General features: G+C 39.5%; 1 protein-coding gene, 1 long non-coding RNA gene and 1 pseudogene across 7 annotated transcripts; 2 read left to right on the top strand and 1 right to left on the bottom strand.

Annotated features, from left to right (window-relative positions):
• Positions 1-1,029: 1,029 nt before the first annotated feature.
• On the top strand, positions 1,030-3,234 carry LOC147923945 (uncharacterized). 6 transcript variants are annotated; one of them, XR_015585906.1, is made up of 5 exons: positions 1,030-1,367; positions 1,520-1,601; positions 1,694-1,997; positions 2,104-2,224; positions 2,889-3,234. It is a non-coding gene; the product is annotated as an uncharacterized LOC147923945 (long non-coding RNA). The 6 variants fall into 6 exon arrangements; XR_015585905.1 differs by having other exon boundaries at positions 1,694-2,075; positions 2,159-2,224; XR_015585901.1 differs by having other exon boundaries at positions 1,075-1,367; positions 1,516-1,601; positions 1,694-2,075; positions 2,159-2,224.
• An 11,948-nt stretch (positions 3,235-15,182) lies between these two features.
• On the top strand, positions 15,183-15,716 carry LOC147923944 (F-box protein At1g11270 pseudogene; annotated as a pseudogene).
• A 467-nt stretch (positions 15,717-16,183) lies between these two features.
• LOC104757034 (uncharacterized) lies at positions 16,184-17,823 on the bottom strand. The gene is made up of 5 exons (XM_010479724.3): positions 17,520-17,823; positions 17,264-17,420; positions 17,138-17,188; positions 16,941-17,033; positions 16,184-16,546 (listed from the first exon to the last, which is right to left on the bottom strand). Exons 1-5 carry the CDS (start codon positions 17,633-17,635, stop codon positions 16,472-16,474), a joined length of 492 nt encoding a protein of 163 aa, XP_010478026.1. The 5' UTR covers positions 17,636-17,823; the 3' UTR covers positions 16,184-16,471.
• Between the last annotated feature and the right edge of the window lie 2,976 nt (positions 17,824-20,799).

The following is a 20,799-nucleotide window of genomic DNA, read 5'->3' as shown; positions in this document are numbered from 1 at the left end:
TCTAAAAATATGATATTTATTTTCAATTAAAAAGAAAATATTATACTAGTAATCATGTACATTAATCCATACTTTAAATCTACCATTTAATATTAAATTGTAACTGAAATTACATAAACTATGAAATGACTTTTTTTTCTCTATTCATTTTCATTTAAACCTACTACAAATTATAATTGTAACTGTTCTAATTAAATTATTTTAGAAATGTAACTTCTATCACTTGAAATCCTATAAATAACCATGCTCACATCCTTCTCCATCATATCTCAAATTCTAAATATTTTATTTGTTTTGTTTATATTCTTTCATCAGTTGAAAATTCATTGAAAGTGTTTATTTATTTATATTTTGTTGGATTTATCTTATATTGTGTTCAATTTTGTTTCCTTGTTTTTATGTATTTCGTCCTTTCTTCTTTGTTTTCTTATTATTTTTAATCTTCAATTACATATGTGTACTAAAATTTTAATGGCAATACGAAAAAATTATTGTGCCGATTCAAAAATATTAATTTCCATCATTACACAATAAGAGAATCAAGTTAAACTTAACAAACCATCTTTATTGTTTATCTAGATGTTTGAGTATTTCTTTCATATTTTGTTTATTTTCAAAAGTATGCAATGTTTTAATGAAATAAACTATTGTAATAATAATATTAAATTAATTTTCCTTAAGTCTCTCTTACCTCCAAAAAAATTGTAATACATTTTTTAGTATATTACGTTATATTTAGTTCTTATGATCCAACATGTAAGTATATATAAAGATCATTACAATGTTTATTTATTTCAAGTATTATAATTTAATGTTTTTCCTATATAAAAGACATTTTTATTTTCCATCTATAGTTGTACTACAAAGAAGAAATTATTAGAATTAAACCTAGCAATACTAATTAAATTAAGTGGAATATAAACAAAATTAAAAATAAGCTTAATCTTTGGAATTTATTTAAACGAAAGGGCCACATGCATGATATATGTATCTATATATATATAAAGTTACATTTTTCTCTCTTCTGGTGCAGCCACCTCATCCACTTTTCTTAAATATTTTTGATGGATTTTCGGATTTCATTAGCCCAAAGATTCCAAATTTTCAGGTCCAAACCATTTCCCCAATCCTATCGACTCCTCTCCTCCGACGACGACGCTCCACCGTCACCGGTTTCTCCCCTCCTTAACTATCGATCCATGCCGTTTCACCATTTGATGCGAATTCAATTCTTCCAATCCTCTACACTTTCATTCATCTTCCATGTCTTCCATAACAATTGCAACAGTTTCGTTTGTAACTGCTAATTTTGTTCTTCGATCTTCTCTGATTTAATGGACGGTCCACTACTTCTTCCTTAAATTGTCGTAAGTCCTTCTCTTATATAAACAATCTCTTGCTATAGTCATTTTCTCAACTTACAATTGGCCTTATGCTTCTCTTCTTACAAATATGAAATCTGCTTTCGTTTCTTTCACTGACCTCAAAACTGGTCGACTTGACCAACAATCGTAGGTAGGATTCTCCGTTTCTGGCCTGCTCGAAACATTAAAAAAGGTGGACAACTCATGGGTGTTGATTTCCTTCTTACTGACGAAAAGGTTCCCTCAAACTCCATTCTCCTCTTGATTCATTCTTAATTAAGTAAACTCCATTCTCCTCATAATCCACTATGTGTTAACAACTAAACCAGGTTTGGTTTGTAGTTAAGCTCTGAGAAATCAAGGATGTCAAAACTAAAACCAACCTTGAGCAGAGTCTATGGCTATATGGAGTCTCATTTCCCAGCTAAGATCCTCTGCATTCTCACCTGCATGTCCGTAGATATAACACACCGGTGACGGTGAGCTCATAGGAAGCACCAATTGGTAACAGAGAAATAGAGAGAGATGAAGATTACTTGAAAGATAAGCTTGCAAGTTGCCGTTGGTCATGTACTCGTAGATGAGAGCCATACTGCGATCATCGCAATATCCAACAAAGGAAGCTAAGTAGCGGTGATGCACTGTCAAAAGAAGCTCTGCCAGCAAACGTTTTGCACTTGCGCAACCATAAAACAACATTTTCCAATATAAGTAATCATGTTTTTTTGGTGTTCTTTAGATTACCTCGACTTGGAATTGGTTAGAAGCCCTGGATGATGATGATGATTCTTTAGGTTTTCCTGGTGAAGAATCGTTGATCATCTTTACAGCAATTTTAGTCCCATCTTCAAGAGAACCAGGTACACAGTACCAAACCCTCCTTTACCAATCACTTTATTGAAGTTGTTTGTAATGCAAGAGAGCTCATTATATGTGAACCTTCTCTTCCCCGAAGGTAGGAGTGGTCCTGATGATAGATACTTGACAGTAAACATTTCTCAGCAAAATTCTCTGACTTCAAATTTATTAACCATGAAGTAAAAAATTTCAACCATTTTGTCTTCGCCTTAGTATGATCCATAGATAACCATGAGCACAATGAGAATGATTACTGATGTCTACAGCTATGGGCACGACCATGTTGTTTTTATTCTTGTCTTGACGTGAACGTGAGCTGCAAAGGTTTTGGTCATCCACACTGGAAAACAGAGGAAATCACAAGATCAATAGAGAGTGTTTGTGATTCAGTAACTTTTCTGTAAAAATCTAGATGTTACCTGAGCGCAAGTAGACCGGCCTTTAGTTTTTTCATAAGAGAACTTGGGATAAACCCAGTAAAATTATTTTCTTTCAAATTCCTTTGCAACACAAAAAAAAAATGTCATGATGCAAGTTCACTATTAAAATAGACCAACACTATACATCTATATTTGTGGTCACTTACAGAAGTTTCAAATATTTTAGATCAGCCAAAAACTCTAAAATATTTTGAAACTAACAGCTTTTCTGTATATTTTGTTGTAGGTTGTTGTTTGATAAATCCCTGAGTAAAAACAATGCATAACTCTGTTATATAGTTTATGTGAATAAAAGTGGTGGAGAGTGTCAATGTATTTGTATACTTACAATGACTCAAGAAGGGAGAGATTCTTAAATGCCAAGGCTATTGGTCCGCTTGAGCTAAGATTCAGGGACTTGATTTGATGATTATTATCGTTGTAACTGCATCCAATACCTTCCCAAGGGAATAGTCTTGGGGAGCAAGGATCACCACTCCAAACCTTATTCACTTTATACGTTGCTTTGATGTTTTCTATGGCATGAACTACATTAACAAAATAAAAATAAAAAGTGTGAGTTTTAGTAGCAATCTTACAGAGTCCAAGTTGAGATGGAAACACACCATCATCAGTTATGGTGTAAAGTTCATCTAGAGATTGTGCAATGAAGATCTCTATAGCATTAAGAATTGGTGGACGCGTTGAATCTGCGGTCTTCTGAAGAGAAATCAAGTGATCATTACCAGAGAAAGCTCTTGGATTAGAAGACATCATCGAGTACTTTGAAGAAGGAACAAAAGAAGTTTTAGAGACAGGGGAACAGATCTATAAGAGAAGGAAAAAAATACACAATACAGTATATGCAATTGTTACTACATTGTCTTATTCGGCTCTTGCAAAAAACACTCCGTTCATTTGCCATTATTCCAATATCACAACCTTAAAAATTCATCTAAAAGGGGAAAACAATATAAATTAAATCAACCCGAGGAAAAAAAACACATACGTATTAAACAGACACATCTCCAAATATATGATTGACCTTTCATCAAATTCACATACGTAATATATAGCCTTAGTGTTAAAAAATAATTAACTTACAAACGAAAAATATGGGGTAAAGGAAAATAACAATCATTAAATAATAATTAGAAAGAAAGAAAAAAGGAGCAATAAACCAAAACAATGTTAAACAACCTCTTTAAAATTTTAAACACATATGGCCAATTAATATTGAAAAAACAGTACAGTGTAATGACTAAAAAAATTAAACTCCAAAAATCAAGTTCATTATCTATTTATGAAATTAAAAAGTGAGAATAACTCTTACAAATAAGAACTCCATTACTTTAATCGAAAACCAAAACAAAACAAATTGCAAACATACAAAAACTAACGGAATGAATAAGAGGGGACAGACTTGAAAAAAAAAAACGGATAATAAATATAGACTAATTATTAAAATCCGTGACACACATATGTTATCATCATACAAATACAACAGAAATGGTTTGTAGATAACCAAAAATACAGACATAGTGGTTTTCACATGTGTTAGTATTATACTTTTAAAAACAAACTTCTAATTGTTCACAGTTTTAAAACGGTTAAAAAATTAAAGGATAATCACAAACCCCACTCAACCAAATTGCACAAACAATTATGACCTCGATTAATGATTAAGAAAGAAACGACAAACTCATTACGATTTCAAAACGATTTCAATATCAAAGAGACAATGAAAAGAAAGAAATAGGAAGCCCAACAGAAAATAATACAATAAAAGCAAACGTAACTGCAACTCACGTCCAGGCTATACGAAAAGTCTATACAAAAATCACACACAACTTACAAAAAATGCTAACAAACATACCCTACTTTCTTGAAGAACTACCAAACGACGTGCTCAGAGATATAATCTCTCCAGTTGCTTGGCTTTCACGGACAACCGTCAAACATGTTATGCAAGCATCACCACATCTAGCCAAGGCAGCTCAAAATCACCGAGTGTTCAAGAATATCAACCTAAGGCCCGTAGCCATGAATCTTGTAACGCCCGCGATCCTGAATAGGATCGTAGGCCGAGACTTAGTCCGAGAAGGAAGGGGGATCTCGGACAAGTCGAGAGAAAGCTACTCGTTAGCTCGGACATTGAGGAAAAACGCGCAAAGTATCGGAGAAGAATCGGTCAGCTGCGGACAGCTCTTGGGAACTGTCGACCAGCTCGACCAAGCTCGATTAGCTGTCGACCAGCTCGACCAAGCTCGACTAACTGTTCGACAGTAGACGATAAGTGAGCCAGTTGGGAGCTCGCGGACGGTTATCGGACTCGGTGACCGAATCGGTGCAATGGAACGCGTGCGATCGAACGGGTGTGACCGAAGGGTCTCGACGATAGGCACCTTTTCGGGCCTAGACTTCGGCCAGACCCTATAAATAGAGGGCGAGACGCACAATTTTGGACATACGGAAAACCAGGAAAAATACCCAGAAACTCTCGGTGCGGATCGAGAGAAAAGATCGAGAAAAAGGGTTTCTAAGGCCGAGAAAGGTTTGATCGACGGAGGTACGGTGAAATACCGTCTCTAAGGGATCTGGGGAATTGGGTAGTTGCATCATCGAGCATAAGCATGTATAGGCTTCGGTTGGTCTTGTTGGTCAGAAGAAAGGGGGTGCAGCTCGGAAGTGGATCGGTAACCGCAAGGATCGCCGTGAAACGACCGAACTGATACGCATGCTACCTCCCTACCGATCAGCGTATCATCCGGGGTGTCCGAGTACGGACGGTTCGATCGGAGAAAAGTAAACGCGGCTCGGCGGTTGGACGTGGGATCGGTACAGATTCCTCGATACACCGTCGGACTGATGCGCGGGATAACTCTCTACCGGTCAACTGCCGTACTGGGCGAATGTATAGAACTTAGCGTGCATTGCATGACATTGTACGGCCTAAGGGAAAAGTTATTGATGCCTACTTGGATTTCAGGAAAGGAGGGTGATCGCGGGAAAGGAAAGGCTTAGGCGCGGGACTCATGGCCGGGAAGATGAGTGGTGGTATTAAGGGTAGTTAGGATCGATTATACAACTTGTACTAGCTTATTATGCAAACTCATAAGTTGTATCGAATCCTTTGATGATTAATGCAATATCGAATATTTACTTTACTCTAAATTTATATCATATAGACTCTAAATATCGAATCTCAGAATGCGCGAATGAACCTTGTCTAAAGAATGGGCCCTAAAATTTGTCTAAGTAGGAGATGGGACGAGAGAACCTCTCCGGCCATAGATGGCCGGGGTCAGGGTCTTTCAAGTTGGTATCAGAGCATGCTTGGTTCTAGGACCGGTAGTGCGGGTTTTGGGGTATCACCACTCATCGGCTTATGGGATCTCGCGGTAGTTGCTTTTTAGCGGTTTATTTATCTTAAACCGTGACTAAAGTGCATAAGTTTTGCAGATGGGTAAGAGCAGCAAGGAAAAGAAGCGAAAGGGTAAGGAGGTGGCCAATGAGACTATAGAACCCGCGGAGACACTAGTCGACGCGTAGGCAAGGAACACGGACACCCAGAATCCAGTCGGACCTGTGGCTGGAGATAAACAACCGGATAATGATAAGCCGGAAAGTAGTGGTGCAACGGATGTAAATGGGCAACAAAATGCCGTACCATCGCCCCAGGAACAGTGGGAAACGATGAAGGCAATGATGGCGCAGTTGGACGTTCTCACTAAGGCGTTGGTACCGGATCCTGTGGTACCAGCGGTATGTAGCAAAGTTGTTACGGAGACCATTGAACTGGATCCTGAAGATTCTCCGAGGAAGAGAAGGGATTACTTGGATGCGTTGGACTAGATCATGAGACTGAAAACCAAGCATTTTTCGGGAAGTACGGATCCGATCATGGCTGACGAGTGGAGGAGCCGACTTGTAAGAAACTTCAACTCCACTCGCTGCCCGGAGAATTACCAAAAGGAAATTGCCGTCCATTTCCTTGAAGGGGAAGCCCATGACTGGTGGGTGTCGGTTGAGAAACGGAGAAGTGGTCAAGTCCTAACCTATGCGGACTTTGAGAAAGAATTCAACAAGAAATTCTTTCCACCGGAGGCTTGGGACAGACTGGAAACTGAGTACCTGAACTTGGTACAAGGGGACCTAACGGTGCATGCTTACGATGCCATATTCAGTCGCCTTAGGCGCTTTGTGGGAAAAGAAATCGAGGATGAGAAAGCACAGATCCGTCGTTTTATCCGCGGACTAAGGGTCGATATCCGCAACCATTGCGTGAACGATGTCTTTAACTCGGTCGTGGAAGTAGTGGAAAGGGCGGTAATGATCGAAGATGGGCTGGAGGAAGAGAAACAGCTTAAACGCGAGAAAACTTCTTCGCGCTCGACTCACTCAGCCAAAACCACCGACCGAAAAAGGAAATGGGACAAGGTGGATAACGCAAAGTCCGACTCTAAGTATGCGGAGTGTAAGACTTGCGGAAAGCTCCACAGCGGGACTTGCTGGAAGGCAGTGGGTGCATGTGGACGTTGCGGAAGCATGGACCATGCTATCCGGAACTGTCCGAGAATGGAAAGTGGCGAGGGGCCAAGGACTTGTTTCCTGTGCGGAAAAGAAGGACATTTTAAGAGGGAGTGTCCGAAGCTTGATGAGGGAAGACAGAACCGTAGCGAAAATGCTCTACCTCCACCACCGAAGAGACAGGCCGTCGCACCGCGTGTGTATGAGCTGTCCGAGGAAACTGCCGCTGGGGATTTCAGGGCGATTACTGGTATGTTGCGAAAACTTTTCTAAGTTAAATTCGTGCATTACATAGCATCATAATGCATGTGAAAAAGGGGATATGGGTACTTAGCATTCTAGAGGAATGTGTAGGGACCTTAAGTATAGGTGGTGTGGAAACGCACACCTTGTTTGATTCAGGGGCCACACATTGTTTTGTAAGCCCGGAAATGATAGGGAAAGGTGGGTTCAGTCGAGAGCCAAATGACGGATTTGGATTGGTTCGAGCAGCCGGCGGACAGGTGATGCACTCGTACGGTATGGTTCGAGGGATCTCGGTCATTGTCAATGATGTGGACATGCCTACTGACCTGATTATCGTTCCACTCATGAAACATGATGTTATCTTGGGGATGGACTGGTTGAGAAAGTACAAGGCGCACATTGACTGCCACCGAGGGCGAGTGACCTTTGAGAGAAAGGAAGGAACGTTGAGATTCCAGGGAATAAGATCAACTTCGGGAAGTTTGATTATCTCGGCAATCCAGGCGGAAAGGATGCTGGAGAAAGGTTGTGAGGCATACTTAGCCACAATCACAACTAAGGAAGTTGGGGAAAATGTGGAATTGGATGATATTCCAATAGCCAACGAATTTGCCGATGTGTTCGAAGCGGTACGGGGAGTTCCGCCGGATAGGTCCGATCCGTTTACCATCGAGCTAGAACCAGGGACGACCCCTATATCTAAAGCGCCTTACCGGATGGCACCGGCGGAAATGGCGGAGTTAAAGAAACAATTGGGGGAATTGTTGGAAAAAGGATTCATCAGACCGAGTAGCTCACCATGGGGTGCACCGGTCTTGTTTGTCAAGAAAAAGGATGGTAGCTTCAGACTATGCATCGATTACCAGGGGCTGAATAGGGTTACGGTGAAAAATAAGTATCCATTGCCCCGGATAGACGAGTTGTTGGATAATCTCCGAGGTGCGAAGTGGTTCTCGAAGATAGACTTGGCCTCGGGGTACCATCAGATTCCGATAGAGCCATCGGACATTCGGAAGACGGCTTTCCGAACCAGGTACGGCCACTTCGAGTTTGTGGTCATGTCGTTCGGACTGACCAATGCACCGGCAGCCTTTATGAAGATGATGAACGGTGTGTTCCGAGAATTCCTGGACGAGTTTGTCATCATCTTCATCGATGACATACTTGTTTACTCGAAGGATCAGGAAACTCACCAAAATCACTTGAGGGCAGTCTTGGAGCGGTTAAGGGAGCAAAAGCTGTTCGCAAAATTGAGCAAATGCTCGTTTTGGCAAAAGAGTGTCGGATTCCTTGGACACATCGTCTCGGACAAAGGAGTGTCCGTGGATCCGGAAAAGATCAAATCGATCAAGGACTGGCCGCGTCCGAAGAATGCCACCGAGATTGGCCGAATATTACCGCAGATTTGTCAAGGGCTTTGCAAGTATGTCTCAGCCAATGACACGATTGATGGGAAAGGATACAAAGTTCGAATGGTCGGAAGCTTGCGAGAAGAGTTTCTCGGAGTTAAAGGTGATGCTCACGAGTGCCCCGGTACTGGTGTTGCCGGAGGCGGACGAGCCGTATATCGTTTATACCGATGCCTCTATAACCGGGCTCGGTTGTGTGCTCATGCAAAAGGGAAGCATGATCGCCTATGCGTCTAGGCAATTGCGTAAGCATGAAGGGAATTACCCGACGCACGACTTAGAGATGGCCGCGGTGGTGTTCGCGTTGAAGACTTGGCGTTCATACCTCTATGGAGCCAAAGTTCAAATCTTCACCGATCACAAGAGCCTAAAATACATATTCACCCAGCCGGAGTTAAATCTAAGGCAAAGATGGTTGATGGAGTTTGTCGCGGACTTCGACCTTGATATTGCCTATCATCTGGGAAAGGCAAATCAAGTCGCGGATGCCTTGAGTAGGAGACGCTTCGACGTAGAGGCGGAAAAGAACCAAGAAGCGTTGGTTTTCATGATGGGGACCTTGCATTTGAATGCATTGTCGAGAGAAGTTGAGCCGTTGGGCTTAGGAGCAGCCGATCAAGCGGACCTACTTAGTAGGATTCGTTTGGCTCAGGAAAAGGACGAAGAACTTAAGGGTTGGGCAGAGAATAATAGGACCGAGTTCCAAACATCAAACAACGGTACCATTGTGGTGAATGGACGAGTATGTGTGCCGCAAAATAAGGAGTTGAGGGAGGAAATCCTAAAGGAAGCGCACCAGTCTAAGTTCTCGATCCACCCTGGTTCAACCAAGATGTATCGCGATCTGAAAAGATACTATCACTGGAAAGGAATGAAAAGAGATGTTGCCGCATGGGTTGCTAAGTGTAAAACTTGTCAACTCGTCAAGGCCGAGCATCAGGTGCCGAGCGGATTAGTTCAAAGTCTGCCTATGCCGGAATGGAAATAGGATCATGTGACGATGGACTTCGTGACCGGCTTGCCTATGAGTAATCGGAAGCATGATGCGGTATGGGTCGTGGTGGATAGACTGACTAAATCTGCACATTTTATAGCAATCGCGGAAACCGATGGGGCCGAGGTAATCGCGGTCAGATATATCGAGGAAATTGTCCGGTTGCACGGAGTGCCGGTAAGCATCGTCTCGGACCGAGATACGCGGTTCACCGCGCAGTTCTAGAAAGCGTTTCAAAAGGCGCTGGGGACAAGGGTGAACCTAAGTACGGCCTATCACCCGCAAACTGATGGCCAGTCCGAGAGAACAATTCAAACACTCGAGGACATGTTGCGAGCTTGTGTATTGGATTGGGGTGGAGGCTGGGAAAAGTACTTAAACTTGGTGGAATTCGCGTACAACAACAACTACCAAGCTAGTATCGGAATGTCACCTTATGAAGCGCTGTATGGCCGGGCATGTCGGACGCCGTTGTGCTGGATGCCGGTTGGGAAACGGACGCTGTTCGGACCCGAGATCGTGGACGAGACGGCCGAGAAGTTGAAATTCTTGAAAATTAAGATGAAGGAGGCCCAAGACCGACAGAAGAGTTATGGGAACAAACGTCGGAAGGAGTTGGAATTTGAGGTGGGCGACCTCGTGTATCTTAAGGCAACGACCTATAAGGGAAAAGGGCGGTTCACTAAGAGGAAAAAGTTGAGCCCAAGGTACGTTGGTCCATACAAGGTGATCGAACGAGTAGGTGCGGTGGCGTACAAACTGGAGTTACCACCGAAGTTAGACGCTTTTCACTGGGTTTTCCATGTATCTCAACTACGGAAATGCCTAAGTGAAGCGGACGAGGTAGTCGAAGATGTTCCACCCGAGTTGCAGGAAAACTTGACGGTGGAAGCAACACCTATTCGGATCATTGATCGAATGGAAAAAGGGATGCGCAGGAAAAAGATTAACATGGTAAAGATCTTGTGGAACTGCGGTGGACGCGAAGAAGCTACTTGGGAGACCGAGAACAAGATGAAGGCCGATTATCCTAAGTGGTTTAAGGAGATGGGTGAAGATCAACTTGATCCGGATTCGGGGACGAATCCCTTTCAAGGGGGGGGGACACTTGTAACGCCCGCGATCCTGAATAGGATCGTAGGCCGAGACTTAGTCCGAGAAGGAAGGGGGATCTCGGACAAGTCGAGAGAAAGCTACTCGTTAGCTCGGACATTGAGGAAAAACGCGCAAAGTATCGGAGAAGGATCGGTCAGCTGCGGACAGCTCTTGGGAATTGTCGACCAGCTCGACCAAGCTCGATTAGCTGTCGACCAGCTGTCGACCAGCTCGACCAGCTGTCGACCAGCTCGACCAGCTGTCGACCAGCTCGACCAAGCTCGACTAACTGTTCGACAGTAGACGATAAGTGAGCCAGTTGGGAGCTCGCGGACGGTTATCGGACTCGGTGACCGAATCGGTGCAATGGAACGCGTGCGATCGAACGGGTGTGACCGAAGGGTCTCGACGATAGGCACCTTTTTGGGCCTAGACTTCGGCCAGACCCTATAAATAGAGGGCGAGACGCACAATTTTGGACATACGGGAAACCAGGAAAAATACCCAGAAACTCTTGGTGCGGATCGAGAGAAAAGATCGAGAAAAAGGGTTTCTAAGGCCGAGAAAGGTTTGATCGACGGAGGTACGGTGAAATACCGTCTCTAAGGGATCTGGGGAATTGGGTAGTTGCATCATCAAGCATAAGCATGTATAGGCTTCGGTTGGTCTTGTTGGTCGGAGGAAAGGGGGTGCGGCTCGGAAGTGGATCGGTAACCGCAAGGATCGCCGTGAAACGACCGAACTGATACGCATGCTACCTCCCTACCGATCAGCGTATCATCCGGGGTGTCCGAGTACGGACGGTTCGATCGGAGAAAAGTAAACGCGGCTCGGCGGTTGGACGTGGGATCGGTACAGATTCCTCGATACACCGTCGGACTGATGCGCGGGATAACTCTCTACCGGTCAACTGCCGTACTGGGCGAATGTATAGAACTTAGCGTGCATTGCATGACATTGTACGGCCTAAGGGAAAAGTTATTGATGCCTACTTGGATTTCAGGAAAGGAGGGTGATCGCGGGAAAGGAAAGGCTTAGGCGCGGGACTCATGGCCGGGAAGATGAGTGGTGGTATTAAGGGTAGTTAGGATCGATTATACAACTTGTACTAGCTTATTATGCAAACTCATAAGTTGTATCGAATCCTTTGATGATTAATGCAATATCGAATATTTACTTTACTCTAAATTTATATCATATAGACTCTAAATATCGAATCTCAGAATGCGCGAATGAACCTTGTCTAAAGAATGGGCCCTAAAATTTGTCTAAGTAGGAGATGGGACGAGAGAACCTCTCCGGCCATAGATGGCCGGGGTCGGGGTCTTTCAAATCCACTAGCGGCACTAACAAAATACCAAGACCTCATGGAAAAATGCATTGTAAATGGAAATGTGAATGCCCACTACATCAAAGGGATCCAAGAGTATTTTCACAAGAACAACAGAGAACCAGGGTTGGAACTCTTGAAAAAGGCAGCAAAAGGTAATTACGACGATGGTATTTACCTTTATGGAATTGTGGAGTTGTGCAGGGGTGACACCACCGAAGGAAAGTTTTGACTCGACAAGCTAGGCTGGAAACAAAACAAAGCAAAGGCTGATCAATGCTGGAAAGATATCAAAAAGTCGTTACACAGAGTCAATGTACAGAACTACAATATTAAAAAGAGGAACGTGAGTGAGCAAAATACCAAGATTCTTGCAGTCCCATCCTCTGAACCCGTCAATATCTGGAGCAAGAGACTTAGCATGATCAGACAAACATTCCAAATGTGGAAGTTAGATACAGATGCAGGCCCGTGAGAACCAACAACTGCAAGTGTGGTCAGAAATGTTAAAAGGTCAGTTGCATACCAATACGTAATGGAAAGAACAGCTTTCAACAAAGTTAAGAAGTAACACAGGCAATAGAATATTCAGATCTACTAAAAGGTTTTATAATTTCAGACAAAAATTACCATTGTGAGTAGTCTTGGCATATATGACATATAGGTTCACTTGAATAATCATCTGATCCATGGGAAGCTTTTGTTTCCGACTCTTGGACAAGGCTAAACTGTGAATAGAAACACATGACAAGAGAAAATCAAACAAACAACATTTTATTTTTATGTGATTGATTAGAAACGGAAACATCTTGCAAATCTTAAATCACATGAACTTGGAATGATCACATGGATATAGTAATCGCCATCGCAACTAAGGAACACGACCATGGGCTAAGGTAACAGAGTGGATTATATGCTTTAACCTTAATTTCTCTAAATCACAGTGTGGAGAAAATATCCCACATCTGATAGATGTGAAGGGACTTGAGTAATATATAAAGGGTTAGAGCCTTTCCACTCATTGTCAATTGGTTTTGAGTTGGAAGCCCATAGTAAAGCCCGAGTTTAACATGATATCAGAGCCTACACACGCTGGTCCGTTAATTAATCCAGCCCAGATAGAGGCCCGATCACCCCATTAATTGATGGTCCAAAGGAAGGCCCAATTCTATCGAGATAGCTGAAAAAAATAAAGCATTATCTCGAGGGGGCGTGATGAATTCTGTTGAGATTAACGGCTAGAATAGTCATTATCTCGAGGGGGTGTGTGGAGAAAAGATCCCACATCTGATAGATGTGAAGGGACTTGAGTAATATATAAAGGGTTAGAGCCTCTCCACTCATTGCCAATTGGTTTTAAGTTAGAAGCCCATAGTAAAACCCGAGTTTAACACACAGAACCCTGATTTCTATGGCCTCAAATTAAAAAAAATTCGTAGCATGAGACAGATATTCGTACCATGAGAAAGAGATTGGTGAAGGAAAATGTCGAGTTGGTGAAGGTAAATCTTTGATTTGCCAATGAAAACACCGATTTGCTCAGGCACAATCACCAAATTGCCGAATCAGAGTCGACGATCATGATTCGGAGGTAATGATCATGGCGGATTGAAGACGTCGAGATCACAAAATCTCTTCTGTTTGCTTCTGATTCCAGTGACATCTCGCAAATGCCTTCGTCTGAGAGAGAGACGATGAAAGAAGAGAGAGAAATGTGGACCAAATTTTTTTTTCCGTCTATACATTAACACTCACCGATATCATATTGTGACACATTAGTAGTTTTAAATGTTTCTAAAAATCTAACCACAACATGACTAATGATGTAAATTAAGCCCAACTAACAACTACAGGAAACAACAACTTTTAATTAATAATGTTAACTTCTCATTACAATTTTTTTTTAAAGAACTTCATGATGATTACAGTATATTTAAAACAAACAGTTCACTAAATTATACTTACTGCAAAAATCTATTCAAAAAAATATTAAATAAATAGAACAACAAATAAAACAAATGATCTACATAAAACAAGTGCAAAGAGAATTTAACAGAAGCAAAAAATAATGTACAAAAACAATCCAAAAAAATATTCTAATCAAACTTCTGCGCGGACCAATTACTAGTAATATATATAGTTGCGTTGAGAAATTAAAATATGAAAAAAAAAAATCATGCACATTTTCATCTTTTAGCGAGCGAAGCCCCTCAATCAGTATTCGTAATATATGGTTTTGATCAGTGTTCGAAAAAGCATTCTAGGCGTCCGCCTCCGCCCCGTCTAGGCGCTAGGCGCTATAGCACCGCCTAGACGACCGCTTTGACCGCCTAAAATTGTAGTATCATCATTTTAGTGTATTTTTAAAATTTTAATTGCACAAATTTAAAATATTTAAAGTTTACTTCTATAAACATAATTATAAATGTTTAATATATTATTTAAAATGAATTAAAATAATATTTTTATTTATTTTTCTGTTTTTGATTTAATATTTTTATTATTTTTATATATATTTTGTATATAATATCAGATATATAATAGTTTATAATGTAAACGCCTAAACCGCCTAAGACCGTCTAAATTCCGATTAGGCGTTCTAGGCGCTAGGCGTTGCATCACCGCCTAGTTAACACCTAGCGCTTTCTTGAACACTGGTTTTGATTAAGATGAGAAGTCAATGAACAGATCCTCAAAATGTAAAATTACTAAATGATGAAAGAAAAAAAAACCAATAAAAGATTGATTTCTAGGGCCGGCGCAATAGATTTTAATGCCTAAAGCAAAAACAAAGTTTGAACCTATAAAAAAAAAAAAATTCCAAAAATGACTTATGTGTCGATCGAACTGGATACCTCTCTATATTGAAAAGACAACAATGTTGACCACTCAGGACGAGACACAATGTTGAAAAGACAACAAAGACATGGCTGGAGGATGGTATTGAAAAGGCATCGCCCTACCCATACTACTAGTGTGGAATGGCTTCCACACGATGTTGTAGAGCTCATACTGGAGAGACTTCCGGTGAAATCTCTGATGAGATTCAGGTTAGTGTCCAAGGAGTGGAGAATGACAGTCTGTTCCCAATGTTTCAAGGAAAGGCAGTTCGTCCGTCGTAGGCTGTCACGAGGCCCTGATGTCCTTTTCGTGTCCTTAAATGATGTTTATGGTTCTGATGAACCTGACATTGTCTTGGGATCTTCTTCTTCCATACTCCGGAAGGTCACATTCCCTTTTACCAACCCCATGATTTGCCATGGTTCTTGTGACGGTCTGCTCTGCCTCCATGGTTACTTCGAACCCAGTGTCGTGGTGAATCCCGCCACTCAATGGCATCGCACTTTTCCTTTCTCCTGCGTCGAACATCTCATCGTCGACAGGTTTGTTAATAAAAGAGAAGCTTTCACCCCACCTTGTAAGCTTGGGTTTGGTAAATACATTCTCAGGGGCACTTACAAGGCAGTTTGATTATATAATTCATCTGACTTCGGCCTAGACAAAGACGGCAGCGTACCACTTGTGAAGTTTTCGATTTTAGCACCAACACTCGGAGATACCTTGCCCCTTCTTCTCCTTATCGGATTCTCCCTTACCAGAGGCCAGTGTATTTAGATGGCTCACTTTATTGGATCACCGAATGTTTTTCTCCCAATGTATTGTCTTTCGATCTTCACACTGAAACTTTCAAAGTCATCTCTGAAGCTCCCTTTGACACTTGCATACCTTACCCCCTCAGCGTCGTCTTGTGCATCCTAGATAACCGCTTGTGCATTTCCGAGATAACATGGTGTACCCAAAAGATATGGTCCTTCTCTTCTTCTTCTTCGCGAAACGAAAGTTTATTCACTTTTTGATCAAATTAGTGAATTCTTTTCTTCATTTTCTTTGTACCTACCAATATGATATATGGACGCCAGTTTGTTACTATATCCATATCCACAAATTCCTTGTATACTTACTATATTTATTTCCAAATAACAAAATCACGATTCTTGTCTTTGTAATGGTGTTGTTCCAAGTTTTTTTTACATCAAGTATAGAATGGTAAGAGCATAGGTTTAAGTAATAATATATATAGTGAATCAATACTCTTTTAAAGTAAGAATCGATAGTGAATCAAACTCGGCTTTGATTGGAAGCCTGTTTCGTTCGGATTCTGTCCAGCAGCTTCAATAGGAAATGAAGCAGAAGAGTTGGTGTGTTGCTCTGCTTGGTGGTTAACGTTAGCTAGTAGCTATCCTGAAAAACAAGTATCCAGTGACTGCTGTGGCACTTCCAAGCATTCCACCAGCAACAACCTGAACACTCTCAGCAAATAGAAAACAGAATCTGATGAGAGAAGAAGAAATCGATTCATACAAAAACACAGTGATAAATGATGAAAAGAGCAGTTAATATATCATATCAATGGAAGGAAACACAAAAATAGGGTTTGTTCTAGAGTGCCATCAACTCACACAAGCCTCCAAAAGGCTCGAAGTCGGTTCCAATTACTCAAACCCCCTTCACTGATTCCTTCAATCCCCCCTATTCCTATTTATACTCATGCGTTCCCCTAACTATCTATCTAACTACATTCTGGCTAAACCGCATGCAACACCTATAAGAATCTCATCTCTTGCTTGTCCTATATTGAATTCTGTGAGGATGTTCAGCAAAGAGAGAATTTGCATGTGATCTGTGATTACATACCTGAGGAGGGGTATGACCAAGAAGCTCACGCAATGGTCTGCTTTCAGCCAGGGGATGTTCTGCAGGAAGTTCATATACAATCTGATTGAGAACCTGAAAAAATGAATTCAGACCGCAGATATCAGGAAGATACCACCATTTTTGCTCGAATGCATTCATAAATAAAACCAGACTTTGTTAAAAGAAGTAATCAAAACCTCAGCTTGGCGACCCGCATGTAATCTAACACCAGTAGCATCATACATCACCTACCACCAAAACACACTCACTCAATTGAATCCTTCATAACTCAATTGGTAAGCTACAAAAAGAAAGATACATACAACAGAAGCCAAGATCAAAGCAATGGCAAAATGTGAACCACCAAAGCCCTCTTGTAAGCCAATAGCAACAGCGAGAGAGGTGACAGTGGCTGAATGGGAAGAAGGCATTCCTCCGGAACCAATAAGCTGTTTGAGATCCCATCTCCGTTCTCTATACCTGCGCAGAATCAAGAGAGAGAGAGACACATTCAAAGTTCAATCAATCGATTTCATTACAAAAAGAGATGCATGGATTGGGGGATCTAATCTAACATACCAGGAGGTGAAGAGTTTGATGAATTGAGCGATGGTGAAAGCCGTAAGAGCGGAAATGAGAGGGTAATTGGTGAAAATTGAGAAATAATGAGTGGTCGTAGCCGTAGATTCCTCCATCGCCGATGATTGGATCTCTCGTTCAGGCTTCTTCAATCGACATAAAGGGTTCCGTTTTCAACAATGGGGTGGATTGGATTGGATTGGATTGGATTGGTTACTCCTCCTCAAAGGAACTCTCCAATGGCGTCTACGTCTACCGTTCAATCCTCTTTTGTCTTCCGTTGACCAATTCCTTTTTTTCCCCATTCTTTTTTTTATTAAACTTTAAAGAATAATGAAATTAAATTAATAAAATTTTGAATACTTGATTGTGTTCTTAGTATAGTTCATACATTGTTTTATTTTTAAGATTTTAATACATAATGTCTTTTATTTATAAGTGAAAACATTTAAAAAAAATTGAAAAAGTAATGATTTTCCAATCTGATAATATTAGTAAAAATTTTATGTTGATTTTATAAAATTTAATACATGTAATGAGCAAGTGAAAACATAAAACAGTTTGAAATAAATAATAATTTATAGGAATAAATGTTTAGTTATTTGGTGGGAATGTTTGGATATCTTTACATATTTTTATTTTATAAATTTTCACTCATTTGAAGTTAGTTTTGACATGAGATGAAATTAGTACTTATGAGATAAATTTAGTTTTCAATTCATTTATTGCATAAGAAGATAAGAAAAGAAAAAGGTGTTGGAATAAAATTGATTGCAGTAATTGTTTTTTTCCTTTTTTTTTTTGGGATTAACTAGTTTAGTAGACTAACAATTATAAAACAAGTGCTAGCATATTTCGTCAAAAACTGTTTTTCTGCATCTATTTTAAGGTTAGGTAATTCTTCCCTACTATTATTTTGAAACACAGATTATGGACTAAACCTTTGTTTTGTAAAAAATTACAAGAGTATGCCATTGGAGTTATAACCAAATAATATATCTTCATTAAGGGTAAAAACGAAATTTTGTTCATATCCTAAACGGATAAACACGCGGATCCCGGGTCGGATCTTTTAAAATGGTTTTTTTACGTCTAAATAATAAATAAAAGCAATACATTGTGTATTTTGCTAAGAAAATTCTAATAGCATATTGGTCCAATGAAGCTCTAATATTTCGGAAGGTGCCAAGTTCGATGCACCTTAGCTGCAATTTTTGTTGTTTCCAATAGTAATCCCACTACGATTTTTTTAAGAATTAGTGAGAAAATCTTATTTCCACAAATAAGCGGATTACACAGATCAAATTTCAAAATCCCGAATATAACTGATTCCGTGATTAGTTGTTTTATCATTCATATTTAGCTATCTTCCTGAAATTTCAGGCATAACAGATTCAAGCATTTTTGAGTAAGCTGTTACTAATATTTCCCTACTTTCCCATTTTTAATTTCTATATTTTGACGTTTTAAAGTAAATAAGATTTTTCTTTTATTTGTTATTCAAATTAAATTCTTATCCTATTTTCATGATTGATTCGTATGAGTGATTTCATTCCATATACGTAAGATATTCTTTAACTAACAATATATATATATATATGTTGACTATTTACTCAAATTATAATGGTATATATATTCGATTCCATATGCCTCTAAAATTTCGGGAAATCTGTTGTAGTATAGCTTTGCATCCAATCAATTCATTAATTACCTATCAAAATATATTTTCATAATCCCGCTTAACTTGGTAGTAGTTCCAAATTTGATAAACTGGATTAAATGCGTGTGCAAATTATTGAAAAAAAATTAGAAAACCTACTCCTTATTTAAAAATTTATATATACTCTCCTATTCCTGACTCTTCCATCACCGGCTTACATTCGCAATTTACTTCCTACTCCACGTATATCATATTAGCAATTTACAGATGTTGATCTTATATGCGAATGTGAAAAAATGGTGAGTAAGATCAGTTTTTTTTTTATTGTATGTTATGACATTCAACCATTAGCACATAATCATGATTTTACATTGTCCGGATTATCTTTAATAATATGTTATTGTGTGTCTGCAAGTAACTTGGTAAATGGTAAATGGTTGCTGTCGAGGTCCAACCATATTATAATATCCAACACCATGAGTTAGAAAGGCTCAGGTTTCAATTATCGAAACATATATATACAAATGTTTTCATAGTTAGACAGAAACATAACTCTAATGATCTTATATGAATGCATGTGGTTTTAGTATTTTATTTGGCAAGTACAAACTAACTAAGCAACCCAACATTTTAACAAATATTGCAAACGAGGTGACAACAAAAAGCATAAACGTAGTTAAGTTTCATTTCCTATTTAAAACTATGTTGATAGTTTTTTTTGTTTAGGTTATATCTTTCTTATTTTTTCTTTGTATTTCTCTTGAACATAAGCAGATAAAATTCATGAAAAAGCCTAATATACCGAGAGGTGATAAAGATGAAGACCACAACAACAAAAAACGTCAACAACGTCGACAAGGTTTTTGCTAATTATAATAATATATAAAAAAATTAAATTATTATGGTTTATATGATTTTTAAGGTATGCTGTCACTGTGGAAGCAGGGATGTGTGAGTCGAGGAGCCAAAAATTTAAGGTGAGTCGTGAGCGAAAATAACTATTTCAACCTTTGTCACACCAAATGTTCACCCGATAGTAATTGCGACGGATGCCTTTGATGTTACTTCTGCCAAAAATTTGGTCATTCCAATCATATATCAAATTTAGTCAACTATGTATTAAGCAAATTTATCAATAAATTTATCTTCTTCCTGCTTAGTGTGTCTGTGCATTTGTTCTATAAACACTAATAATATTTGTCCCCTATTATCAGTTGGGTATTAATAATATTTTTCTGTAATAACAAATTAACTTATTAAATTTTAGTTCATGTATCTATCGTAAGCAAATAAATATATATATTCGCATAACAAATTAACAACCAAGTGAGTCAATAAACAAAAGTATGATTCTCTAACAGTTCATTTTCAGATCATCAATTTTTCAGATGTCAAAAAGAGTGACACCAAAAATTTTGTATTATAAATATTATACCAAATAAATATATCTATAAATATAATCCAGCAAATCCATGATTAATAAGTTTTACAACTTAAAATTAATAAATTTATTAAAACAAAAATTTTCTAAAATATATTTACAACCAAAAATTCTTACCCGTATATTACCATATTATATTACCGGATACAAAAAATTAAGATAACAAGGGATGGGACGGG

The sequence above is a fragment of the Camelina sativa genome, chromosome 17, assembly GCF_030686135.1.
Source record: "Camelina sativa cultivar CO46 ecotype springtype chromosome 17, ASM3068613v1".
NCBI lineage: Eukaryota > Viridiplantae > Streptophyta > Magnoliopsida > Brassicales > Brassicaceae > Camelina > Camelina sativa.
The sequence above is the reverse complement of the archived record's forward strand: the minus strand, read 5'-3'. Positions and strand labels throughout refer to the sequence as shown.

Excerpts from the sequence above, each read along its gene's own strand:
- LOC104757034 (XM_010479724.3), bottom strand. The coding sequence starts at position 17,635 with ATGGAGGAATCTACGGCTACGACCACTCATTATTTCTCAATTTTCACC. Across the intron at positions 17,421-17,519 it reads ATCAAACTCTTCACCTCCTG|GTATAGAGAACGGAGATGGG; the intron begins GTATGTTAGATT and ends GATTCTGCGCAG. Across the intron at positions 17,189-17,263 it reads CTTTGATCTTGGCTTCTGTT|GTGATGTATGATGCTACTGG; the intron begins GTATGTATCTTT and ends TTTTGGTGGTAG.